General features: G+C 41.5%; 2 protein-coding genes across 2 annotated transcripts; both read left to right on the top strand.

Annotated features, from left to right (window-relative positions):
- Window positions 1–1,579: 1,579 nt before the first annotated feature.
- Window positions 1,580–7,415, top strand: LOC309517528 (olfactory receptor 8U3-like; the record flags this gene model as incomplete). Its single annotated transcript, XM_082196753.1, has 2 exons — window positions 1,580–2,438; window positions 6,826–7,415. The coding sequence occupies exons 1-2, from the start codon at window positions 2,033–2,035 to the stop codon at window positions 7,413–7,415; spliced, it is 996 nt and encodes a 331-aa protein (XP_082052879.1). The 5' UTR covers window positions 1,580–2,032.
- Window positions 7,416–11,456: 4,041 nt separating this feature from the next.
- Window positions 11,457–12,416, top strand: LOC309517244 (olfactory receptor 6B1-like; the record flags this gene model as incomplete). The annotated part of the gene is made up of 1 exon (XM_082196384.1): window positions 11,457–12,416. The coding sequence occupies one exon, from the start codon at window positions 11,457–11,459 to the stop codon at window positions 12,414–12,416; it is 960 nt and encodes a 319-aa protein (XP_082052510.1).
- Between the last annotated feature and the right edge of the window lie 533 nt (window positions 12,417–12,949).

Here is a 12,949-nt window from a genome sequence, read left to right as displayed (position 1 = left end):
CACACAGTCACAAAAGCAAATTAACTGAAAAAGCCTCAAAAAAACCCCGCAAAATGAATAGCAAAAACAAAAGCGTCAAACTTAATCCATTCCAGAAGTCCATTTGACTTCCAAAATGTTCGAAAACCAAGGTACAGCTCCTGATTAGTGCAGGCTTCCCAGAAACAATAGCCGACAACTGCATCGGACGTTTGGCTTCCAAAAATCATTCGAAAACCAGAACAGTCACTTCCGGGTTTTTGGAGTTTGAGAACCAAAGTGTTTGAGAACCAAGTCATTTGGGAACCAAGGTACCACTGTAATAATAAAAATAATAAACTGGAAAATTCAGGGGAAATAAAAACATGTTGTAGAAAAAATGTCAAAAGGAAGTGGAGGAGTGGGAAACAACCGTTGGCAATCCCATCAGCCATTGGACTCACCCTGGGAGAGTATTCGGGTATTGTCAGAGAGTTGGAGAGGAAGATAGGACCTAGCAAGAGCATGGAGAACAAGCAGAGGTCATCTGAGTGAAGAGGAGGTGATCTGAGCCTTCCTGGTTTTATGTGTTTTTTTGCCTGTGTGCTGTTCCTGGGAACTGAACCCTCACGTAAGTTGCAGGCTTAATGTACACACACCACCTCCTTTCCTTGCCTCTGCAAAGAAGCCATTTCCAAAGAGCCCCCTGCAAAATTGAGCTTGCCACCCTGCTGTCAGTTGGGAGTGGGGTGGAGAGCAACATCTACTTCTCCCTCCCCCTCTCATCTGTATGTTTAATTAGGCATTAGACATTCATTAAACATAAACACCACCCTCCAAACTACTTTGGGACTGGACTCAAGGTGGAGCAGGTGGTCCCCAAGTTGACCCAGGGAGAGTTGATGGTGTGGAGGGGAGGTGCACAGCCCAATTATTTTAACTTTTAAATTCACACATTTTAGTTTCTCTTGAAGTCTCTCCCCCTCCCGGTAATTTGCATGTTTTTCTGACTTTGTTGTGCTTCTTATTATGATTAATTTTGTGAATGGGTTTGATACAACTTACTAATCATGTTCAGACACTATGCCTGAATAGGGAATAGTAACCATGGCTTCCCTGTGTGCTCCATACTGACCCTCTTGCTTTGAACGTTTCCTTACTGCACAGCGGTGTCTAAACATGTTCAACAAAATGGACTTAGAAAATGCCCGCAGACATTCCCATTCCGTGCTGGTACACTGGCAGGCATGTGTGCATACCCTCCACACACCCTACTCTTGTTGACTTGGGCTTTTAGGAGGTCGCACATGAACTTCACTTCAGCTGAAATGCAGTGGCAGTCTAGGGAGGGTGTGGGAATCCCATGAGAAATTCTGGTAATCAAACACTTTTGCCTTCCTTAGACATTCCCCAAAGAGATTTACAAGCAATACTTTTTATTACTTATTCAGAAACAAAGAATCCCTCAAACATTTCCTAAGACATTCATTAGGACATGAATGCCTGCTGCTTCTCACATTCTTCTTAAGCCCGATATAAGAAGCCATGGGTGTTAGGACAGAGTCAAGTACTGTCACTGCACTGATCCCTGAGAGGTCTGTGTATGAGGAAACATCATATCTATGCTTAAAGAATATGACTTTGAAAAATCAAAACAGACCACATACAGCTTTGTGTTTTTACTCACAGAACACACCTTGCCATATAAGCAAATTGTGATATATTTTCCTGGATACCTGTTTTCATTTTTCACCTTCAACCTATCATCTCCTAAGTGGATTAATGATAGGAAACTATTTGTCTACTGATATTTGCAGAAGGTGAGTTAACAAACGGAATATACTTTCTCGTGTGCTCAGACTCTGAAAGAGGTGGCAAATTTTCAGGGTTTGTTGTTGCAGGGTTGATATGAACTGTTTGTGTATTGCCTTATGGAACATTAACTCCTGACTCCTCCAGAAGCTGCCCAATTCTTTTATTGAATCAGAGTGCACTCCTTCCTGTTTGCCTGCTTCTCGTGTAATGCTTCTTATGTAATGCCAATCAAACAGATTGCATTTCTCCTGCTAAGCTGATGGAAAGGATGCAGAAACCAGAGGAGAGAAATGAAACCATCATTACAGAATTCATCCTTCATGGCTTTGGAGACCTACGTGATCTGCAAATTCCTCTCTTTGTGGTGTTTCTAGTTATTTACATCATGACTATAGTTGGGAACCTGATCATTGTTGTGCTAGTTGTGAGAGTTCAGCACCTCTGTACCCCCATGTATTTCTTCTTGGGCAATTTGTCTTGTTTGGAGATTTGTTACAGCTCAACCATCCTCCCTAGAATGCTGGCCAGTTTTTTAACTCAGAACCAAGCTGTGTCTATTTATAGTTGTTTTCTTCAGTTATGGGCTTTTGCGGTTTTTGCGGCTGTAGAATGCTATCTCCTGGCAGCAATGTCTTATGATCGCTACTTGGCAATTTGCCGACCCCGTACTACTCCACACTTATGAATCTCAAGATTTGCCTTCGGCTTGTTGCTGGATCTTGGATTGGCAGCTTTGAGATAAACACAGCCTCATTTCTCTTTATATCACAGTTATCCTTTTGTGGCCACAATGTCATTGAGCATTTCTTTTGTGATTTCACTCCATTGATTAATCTGGCCTGCAGTGGTGCACAACAAGTTAAACTGGTACCCTGTAAAAAGTCCCACTCCTGCAATTAGGCTTGAGGGAAGAAGAAGAAGAAGAAGAAGAAGAAGAGGAGTTTGGATTTGATATCCCACCTTCCACTCCCTTTAAGGAGTCTCAAAGCAGCTAACATTCTCCTTTCCTTTCCTCCCCCACAACAAACACTCTGTGAGGTGAGTGGGGCTGAGAGACTTCAGGGAAGTATGACTGGCCCAAGGTCACCCAGCAGCTGCATGTGGAGGAGTGGGGACGCGAACCAGGTTTCCCAGATTATGAGACTACCGCTCTTAACCACTACACCACACTGGCTCGCCTAGTGTTTATGTATACAGTGGTACCTCAGGTTACACACACTTCAGGTTATATATGCTTCAGGTTACAGACTCCGCTAACCCAGAAATATTACCTTGGGTTAAGAACTTTTCTTCAGGATGAGAACAGAAATCATGCAGTGGCGGCGCAGCGGCAGGAGGAGGCCCCATTAGCTAAAGTGGTGCTTCAGGCTAAGAACAGACCTCCAGAACGAATTAAGTTCTTAACCCAAGGTACAACTGTAGTCAAAAACTTGATTCTTTCAGGGTGTGGGGAGGCACTTTAGGCCAAATGAGAAACTTCTGGAGATTGCATCCGGCCCACTGGTCAATTGCTCCCCACTCCTGGTTTATAGGATTGCAACCTTAGTTACTCCTCTCCCGTATGCATTTTGCTATGCTTCCAGTTACCTTTGGGGCATACGTGTATACAGGAATAATAAGAAAATGCCTTTGAAGAATATGTTTTTATTTCTTTATTTAAAAGACCCTTGACTGAGATGCTGATGGGAAGAGCAGGTAGAGAAGGCCTGTGGTGGACAGGATGCCAAGAATGGCAGACATTATGTACGCATTTGATGTCATAGTCAGAACGAATGGTGGCAGGGCAACAATAGAGGTGAGAACGATTTTACCTGATGTGCATCGTAACAGGACAGGTTCATCATTAGAATGAAATCACAAAAGAAATGCTCAATGACATTGTGGCCACAGAAATTTAACTGTCATCTAAATGTTAAAAATATTATATTTTTGTGATAAAGAGAATGGCAGGCATGAAAAGAGTGGCAGTGCTCTTGAAATAAACACACACTGAGCCAAGGGAATCTTGGGTGACCAAGCTAAGTGGGTTAGATAGAAAGAGCACCATCCATGGGGTGGGAGCTTAGATCAGAATAAGATATTCCTTCATGAATCTTGATCTCAAGCTCTTTAGGACTTTGAAGGTTAAGATTACAATATCATCTCAGTTAAAATACAACTGTTTCAAATAAAAATAAATATTTTTTCTACTCTTCTACTTTGTTTGATTTTGATTTTGGGATTGAAGCTGAACAAATTCACTATCCAGGGACATCCTGGAGAGGGTGTGGGGGCCCCTTTGAGTAATTTCTCTAATATTATCTATCGTAAATTGTTTGGTCTTCACTTGAAATTCTCAGTGATGTTTTTAAAAGATTACTCCACTACAACATTAGAATATCCCAAGAGGTCAATTAGCCAATAAGTGCTTGTTTCTTCTTCATAAGGAATTACATTCTGGATAAGAAGTTCTGAGCATGAAGGGGAATCAGCCATTGTCACTGAAACTGATCCAGCAACATGACTGGAGAAATCGTCATTTCATCCCTTAAAATTATGGAATTGATAACAAACCAAAAGACCTTTTTCTGATCAGTTCTAAAGAGCAACTCTAGATTATAATCAAAGGTGAGTAGTCCAAGTTATCTCTTGCTTTAGATCCCAGTTTTGAATTTTCTGCACATACTGTTGTTGTTTAGTCGTCTTAGTCCTGTTTGACCCTCCGTGACCCCATGAACCAGAGCATAACCTTGGAAACTCTCACTTTCAAAGCTTCTCCTTTTTTATGTCCATGAAGTTTTCTTGACAAAATACTGGAGTGGTTTACCAGTTCCTTCTCCACACATACTGAATACATGATTATTCCAAACAGCCTGCCATAAAAACAAGTCCCCTATGGTGACCAGATGCAAAGGAGGACAGGGCTTCCATGCCCTTTAATTCTCTCATTCTGTCTTCTCTCCAGCCTACACTACTGTGACATGCTCAGCTGTTTTTATTAGATAAATTCTTTTTTTTTGTCAGGAGTCCTATCCTCATTTGCATCTAATCAGCCAAGAACTCTGTCACAAATTAAAGAGGAGCTTCTTTCATCTCTCAGCTTTAAGCAGGGAAATGTTAGTGCAACCGGCTTGCAGAATTTTGGTAGAACAAGTTCAGTGTGAAATCAGCCACTCATTTACCGGGTGACCAATGCTTATTAACCAGCCACCTAGTAGGAAGGCTTATAGGGAGTTTATAGGGCACTTTGGGCCCAATTTTCAAGCTTGGTGGGCACAGGGATAACTTTTCTGGTCAGAGTGAGTTAATTTAATGTGGCCAGTTCTGAAAGGAGAAAAACCAGCTGATGGTTTTGTACAGTGCTATGGTGGCTGCCCTCCCAACACTGGTGTCACTGCAGCTTATCTGAGTGGGGTGGGGGAAGGACATGGTGGCAGTGAGTTTGGGGCTGAAAGGGTACACCTATGGAACTAATGTCACTTTAGTATTTCTTAAATTATGGGAAGCCTAACCTCCTAATGCAGTTGGGACAGAGTTAATTCTGGGCTCTGTGAATGCAGTGATCACATGAACATACAAAGCTGCCTTGTTTGGTATGCAGTTCCAACAATATACTCACCAGCTGACTTGTGAAAACAACTGTTCATACTCTCCAGCACTTTGACATGCATGGCCACACACAATATTCTAGGTAAGACATGAAATGCTGGAGCAGTGATCTGCTGCCAGATCATAGCATGGCATCATTTGTATGGTGAGGATTCCCAGCTCCATTTCTCTGTTACATCTGAATCAGGAGAGGCTGTGACTGTTTTCAAAGATGCCTAGCTGCAGTGGTTGGGTGGATGAGAACCAACAAACCGAAGCTCAATCTTGTCAAGATAGAGACACAAGCTTTCACACCGTCTGAATAAATAGTTGGTGTGTAGTTTGTGAATGACCCTTGATCCACCTTTGTCATTGGAGGGCCAAATGACCTCTTTGCTTAGGGTGGGATGCCAACAATGCCCTTTCCTTGGTCACTCTGATTCATGCATCAATTACTGTAATGCTCTTTTATGTGGCACTTTCATTGGAATTGTTCCAGAAGCTGCAACTGGTGCTATTGCACTTGAGTTGAAGGAACTGCAATGCTTGACAATCAGCTACTGGCCCCAGTTCAATATCTTGTTGTTAACATAGAAAGCCTTGAAGAATTCAGGACTGTGTTACCTGAAAGACTGCTTGCTCCTGCATGGGCCAGTAAGATCACTTAGATCATCTAGGAAACTTCTAGTCATGGCAGTGCACCCTACACAGTATTATAGGGTAGAGACAAAAAAATTAACATTTTCTGCTCTTGCCCTTGTACTATGTGCCATATGTAAAGCAGTAGCTATCAGTTGCTTCAGATATCTTGTAAAGACTTACTGTATCACAATGCTCTGGTTTTCCCTGATGCATAAGATTTTACACAGTTACATGTGCTTGAGTCCCCTACATTGTTTTATATACTCTTATATGGATACTTTAATGATTTTAAACTCTGCTTTTAAATTAAGAAATTGCAAAATATAAAATATACTGTATTCTTCCTTCCTCTTGACTACCTCCCTATTTTTTCCTTCCTTTCTTTAAGTGATATTTTTTTAAATTGTTGATTGGACAAATTCCATTCCCCCCTTCAACTGAAAAAGATGCAAAAACCTGCTGGGCGTAATGAGACCATCATTACAGAATTCATCCTTCGTGGCTTTGGAGACTTCCATGACCTACAAATTCTTCTCTTCATTGTTTTTCTCATGATCTACATCATGACCATGGTTGGGAACTTGATCATTGTTGGACTAGTTGTGACTGATCGGCACTTACACACACCCATGTATTTCTTCCTTGGAAATTTGTCTTGCTTAGAGACCTGTTACAGCTCAACCATCCTCCCCAGAATGCTGGCCAGTTTATTAACACATAATGATAGTATGTCTATTCATAGCTGCTTGGTCCAATTCTGGACTTTTGGGGTTTTAGCAGGAACAGAATGCTATCTCCTGGCAGCAATGTCTTATGATCGTTGCCTGGCAATATGTCGACCACTGCATTATTCCACACATATGAATGCAAAGGTTTGCCTCCTGCTGGTGGTTGGATCTTGGATGAGCAGCTTTGTGATGGACACAACAGTATTTATATTTGTATTGCAGCTAACATTCTGTGGTCACAATGTTATTCAACATTTCTTTTGTGATTTCACTCCATTGATTAATCTGGCCTGCAGTGACACACGGCAGGTTAAACTCATATCAACTGTTCTGACTTCAATAGCTACCTTGCCACCATTCATTCTGACCTTAGCATCATACATGTACATCATTGCAGCCATTCTTCAAATTCCATCCACCACAGGGAGGCAAAAGGCCTTCTCTACTTGCTCTTCTCACCTCATTGTGGTGACCATTTTCTATGGCACTCTCATCATTGTATATGTTTTGCCAGACACCAATGAACTGAAAGAGCTGAACAAATTATTCTCTGTTTTTTACACTATTTTGACACCTCTAGTCAATCCCCTCATATACAGCCTGAGGAACAAGGAGGTGAAGGAAGCCTTGAGGAGAGCAGGCAGCCATATGTGCAAATGTGCATTCAACTCTGGCCTTCAAATCTTTAGATGTTGCATAAGGTGACTAGACTTCCATAGCTAGAAAAAAGGGAATGATATGTAGTTTGTGAACCTCATATACACTAAGAAAGGCAACATTCAAAAGTCGTTTAGGCTATCTTCTAAGACCTTGGAGACATTTTACAGAGCCCTCTGTATTGTAGCTAATGAACATTATAGGTGAACACTGTAAGCTACATATGACAAATCAATTGCAATACCTTTTTGTAGCCATTCCTAATGTCCGCACAATTAATCACATACTCATACCATTCTTGCAACACCCTCTCTAACATTCCCATTGCTCTGCCCCTAAGCACGTTATGCTCTCCGGTGTCCAACACATCCCATTCACGTAATGCATATAACCCATCAACATAGCATATCATTTCCACATGCACTTCTTCTTACTAGTTACATACCCCTCTCCATTCCCTTGAAATACAATGTTAAACCTTTCCACACACCGACTCAAGTGCTACTCCTTCTTTCTCACACACAAGCCCCATTGACCAAGCCCCCTTACTCACGTGACCAAGGCAAATATAGGCTTGGTCAAAATGAATGTGGTCATTTCCACTCCACCATGAAGCCTACATATTCACATGCATATGTATGCACATATTTTTGTGGTGTTGTTTTTTTTTACACACTAGATCACAGAAGAACTGCTATATAAAATTCAGTGAAATGTGGGTTTCAAAGGATATTTGTGTTTCAGTTTGCATCTGGGAAGTGTGAAACAAGTATGCTGGTTTTTAAGTGAAAACTGTGGAGGAGGAGGAGGTGCACAAGGCAAGTGTGGCACAAAAAACCACATCTTTTGGTCTCACACTTGCAGGAGGCAGCTAACTTGTGTGAGAATGCAGGACCAAAAATGGGACATTCTGGGATCCAATCAGAAGCAGGGATGGCTTCTGTAATTCTGGGGTGTCCCGGTCAAATTGGGATGGTTGGAAGATATGCAGATCCAGCAGACCCTCATCCAGCGACTGGTAAGGAGCACCATAGCTTCTGACCTCTGAACCAAGGGAATCTTGAGTGACCAAGTTAGGTGGGTCAGATGTAAAGATCACCATTCATGGGGTGGAAACTAGACCAGTATGACATATTACTTCAAGTGTCTTGGTCTCAAACACTTTAGAACTTTAAAGGTTTAAATTACATTCACCACCTCAGTTAAGTTAGAGCTATTTCAAATAAAACATAGAATCATAGAATTGTAGAGTTGGAAGGGACTCCAAGGGTCATCTAGTCCAACCACTGCAATTCAGGACTCCTGCCCACAGCTGTCACTGGGTGGACTCGAACCACTAACCTTCTGGTTAATGGCCAGATGCACTGACCCATTGCACCACAGGAGAGACTAAATATTTGAAATGCATTTCCTCTCCCTTTCTATTTGCTTTATTTTGTATTTTGGGACTGAAGCTCATCAAACTCAACATCCAAGTACAACCTTGAGATGGGGTGCTCCCCCACCCTTGAGACATTTTTCTAATGTTATTATAAATAATGTTGGTTTCTCTTGAACTTTTTGGAAGTTGAGTGTTTAGTAATGCTCCTCCTCCTTTTTCAAACTTATCCCCACTCCAACATGGGCATATCCCAAGAGGTTAATTAGCCAGTGAGTGTCTTCTTCTTGCTTTCTTCATATGTAATTACAGTCTAGATAAGAAGCACTGACTATGACAGAGAATCAGCCATTGTCACTGTAACTGATCCATCAGTATGATCAGTGAAATCTTCATCTTATTACCTGAAGAGCGTGAATTTCATAATATAGCAAAATGCCTTTGCAAACATCAATCGTATACTGTTCCTATCTAAAGATTAGAAACCACCGGTAAGTAGTTGAAGTTTTCCCCTGTGTTGGATTCCAGAATAGCACATACTGAATACACAATTATTGTGATATAAAAGCAACTCTACTATGGTGACTAAATGCAAAAGAGGGCAGTGCTTTTATGTCTCTTAACTGTTGTATAGAAACAGTGTTGTGTCTTCTCTCAACATTTCAGTACAGTGGTACCTCGGGTTACATACGCTTCAGGTTACAGACTCCACTAACCCAGAAATAGTGCTTCAGGCTAAGAACTTTGCTTCAGGATGAGAACAGAAATCTTGCTCCGGCAGCGTAGCAGCAGCAGGAGGCCCCATTAGCTAAAGTGGTGCTTCAGGTTAAGAACAGTTTCAGGTTAAGAACAGACCTCCGGAACGAATTAAGTACTTAACCTGAGGTACCACTGTATTTGTACATGCTTGGTTGTGCCCATTACAAATTCTTTTTTTGACAAATGTTCATGGCAGAAGTGACCTTTCCCTCTTTCACATCTAATCAATCAGAGCTCTGTTGGGATTTTAATAGGGGCTTCTCCAAGCTTACACCTGACACTTTTAAATATCAAAATGTGTTTTTGTGAAACAGCTTTACAGAATTTCATTTCAAGGCATTCAGTGGGAAAGCAGTCACAACAATTCCTGTGGGGAGAATGCTTATTAATCCTTAACAAGCAGAGGATTTTGCAGAGATCATACAAAGGATGTAGCTTGGGCCCACCTGGAAGACTTGCTGAGCACAGGGAAATGATCCTGTACAAGACAATGCAACTATTTTTTTTTTAATTTCAACTTGGCCAACTGTAAAAGGAGAAACACTAGGGCAGCTGAGTCGGTACCAGAGATCCATCCTCCTAACACTTGTTCCCCTGCAGCTTACATGGATTGGTTGGAGTGATGTAGGGTGGCAGTGAGGTTGGGGATGTGTCAGTGAAATGATGGAACCAATGCAGTGCTCCTGCCAATGCACCAGTGCATCCCAAACCTTACAGCTGCCCTGCCTCCTCCCAATCTGCATTAGCTGAAGTGATGTAGGTGTTGGGAAGATGGATCCAATGCATCACCCCACCACAATGTGCTCCCAACAATGCCTACCACTTGCTCCTAAATCCTGCCACTGTATGTCCCCTTCACCTGGTAAACTGGCAAGCAGGAGTGTCCAAAAGGCACGGGAGAAGAAATTCAAGGGAGCCTCACACAAAGGAGGAAAGAACCTGGGAGGCATGAATGAGAGGACGATTTGTCCCACCTCCCATAAACCTGGTGAATGGGCTTTGAAGTGGGGTGTGCAAATCAAGGGTTTCTCTCTTGCGCCTTCTGACCACCTTAGGGGCTCTGTTTACATACAAGAATGAGGACATTGTTGGGGCATTGACCCTTTGCTGGTCATGGTAAATGCCTGACGTTGCTATCTTCCAGAAATGGCCCTAGATAACCTATTAAAACCTTTGAATTTACCTGTCTTGACCATATCTTGCTTCTTTTACATCTTAGGTTGACCACAAAGGGGCCATTATTTTATCTCAAATCAAGAAGCTTGAACACACATTTATACTCTATACATAACTTCTCAGTGTATAACTTGAACACTGCTAATAATAACATATTTTTTAAAATCCAAGTTTCAATGTCTCCCCATCCCCTACCCAAACTGTTTTAACTCATGGTGAGGTCTAGCAGTGAGAGCTTTGGGTTGTCAACTAGCATCAGAGGGATTAAATAAGAGCACAATAACATATGGAGAACTCTGATGAATCTGACTAAAGGTCTATCTAGTCAGTGTCTAATTTCCCATAATGGCCAACAAGATATCTCTGGGAAGCCCACAAACAGCATATGAGTGCAACAGTCACCTCCTCTTGTCCTTTCTCTGTGACTTGTACTCATGGGCATACTGCCTTTGATCCTGAAGGCAGTATACAACCCTCTTAACTAGGAGGTTGTGATTTAATGACTATTGCTTACAATTGATGGGAAAAATTAATACCTGTATCGTTCCCACAAACTGTATATTCTGTAATGGATGCATAAGAATCCATAGAAAGACGGTCCTGGTTAATAAAGAAGACTCTTGTATTCCCTCCTGTGCAATGATATTATAACTTCAGCTATATGGCCCTTGCTTATGTAATATTGACTCTCCCGATGATTGTTCCTGTTTGTATTTGTACTTGCAAAACAAAGAAAACAATGATCACACCCCACCTCATCTCTTCTATTTCACCAGATGAAAACCATGAAGAAAGAGGAGGAGAGAAATGAAACCATCATAGCAGAATTTATCCTTCTTGGTTTTGGAGACATCCAGGAACTCCAGATTTTTCTATTCATGCTGTTTCTAATTATATACGTTATGACCATGGTTGGGAACATCCTCATTGTTGTACTAGTTGTGCTTGATCAAAGCTTACACACACCCATGTATTTCTTCCTTGGGAATCTGTCTTGCTTGGAGACCTGCTACAGTTCAACCATCCTCCCTAGAATGCTGGCCAGTTTCTTAACCAAGAACCAAAGTGTTTCGGTGAATGGGTGCATTGTGCAATTGTGGGTTTTTGGTTTCTTGATAGCAGCAGAGTGCTACCTCCTGACAGCAATGTCCTACGATCGCTATGTCGCAATATGCAGGCCCTTGCATTATCCATTTCTTATGAATTTCAAAATCTGCCTCCAGCTGGTGGCTGGTTCTTGGATCGGCAGTTTTGTGGTAAACATGATCTTGTTAATTTTTACACTGCAGTTAACCTTCTGTGGCTACAGTGTTATTGATCATTTCTTTTGTGATTTCATTCCAATAGTGAATGTTGCCTGCAGTGACACACATCAAATAAAAGTTCTGTCATTTGCTCTGACCTCCATCTGCACACTGCCACCATTCAGTATAACAATAGCATCCTATGGGTGCATCATTAATGCCATTCTTGGCATCCCATCCTCCACAGGAAGACAAAAGGCCTTCTCTACCTGCTCTTCTCATCTCATTGTGGTGACCATTTTCTATGGCACCATCATTGCTGTGTACATTTTGCCAGACACCAACCAACTGAGAGAGCTGAACAAAGTCTTTTCTGTCTTTTACACAATATTGACACCTCTCCTCAATCCTCTAATATATAGTCTGAGGAACAAAGAGGTGAAGGAGGCCTTGAGGAAAGTAGCTTACAAATATGCACATATAAGAGTTTAATAAAGCCATGATTTCAGACTGAATGACGAAGCCCTTTTCTATTACAAAGGCATCATTTTGTACTGGATGTAGGTCTTCTTCTGAACTAAACAAGTGCAACCCTTGGAAGTAACTGAATGGAACATTCTCAGGGGACTCTCATGCACTCAACTTTCAGCTCTCTGTGGAAAGATTTGGATCCAAATAGAACAATATGAATATAAATCTTTCTAAGTGTTGAAAAACACATGTTATGCAACCTCTAAACATTGCATATGTACTTTGCTTAGAACAAATTGTTATTCCTTTCATGCTATATGGAGGTTGAACTGGTGTTTGTTAAGCATCTGTAGTGTGACTTCAATGGACTACTGTTCTGACCAGCAAAATGAAACATAGAATCATTAAATTGGAAGAGGTCATGTAGTTCAACCCCTTGCAATCCAGGTATCACAACATGCAGTCCTCCACCCAATTTGAAACCCTAACGGACCCTGCTTAGACATTAGTTTACACCACAATGCATAAATTTTTAGTGCATACTAATGACTGGA

Source organism: Podarcis vaucheri (assembly GCF_965113315.1).
Source record: "Podarcis vaucheri genome assembly, chromosome: 13".
In the NCBI taxonomy this organism is placed as follows: domain Eukaryota; kingdom Metazoa; phylum Chordata; class Lepidosauria; order Squamata; family Lacertidae; genus Podarcis; species Podarcis vaucheri.
This window is presented reverse-complemented; position numbering and strand designations above follow the sequence as displayed.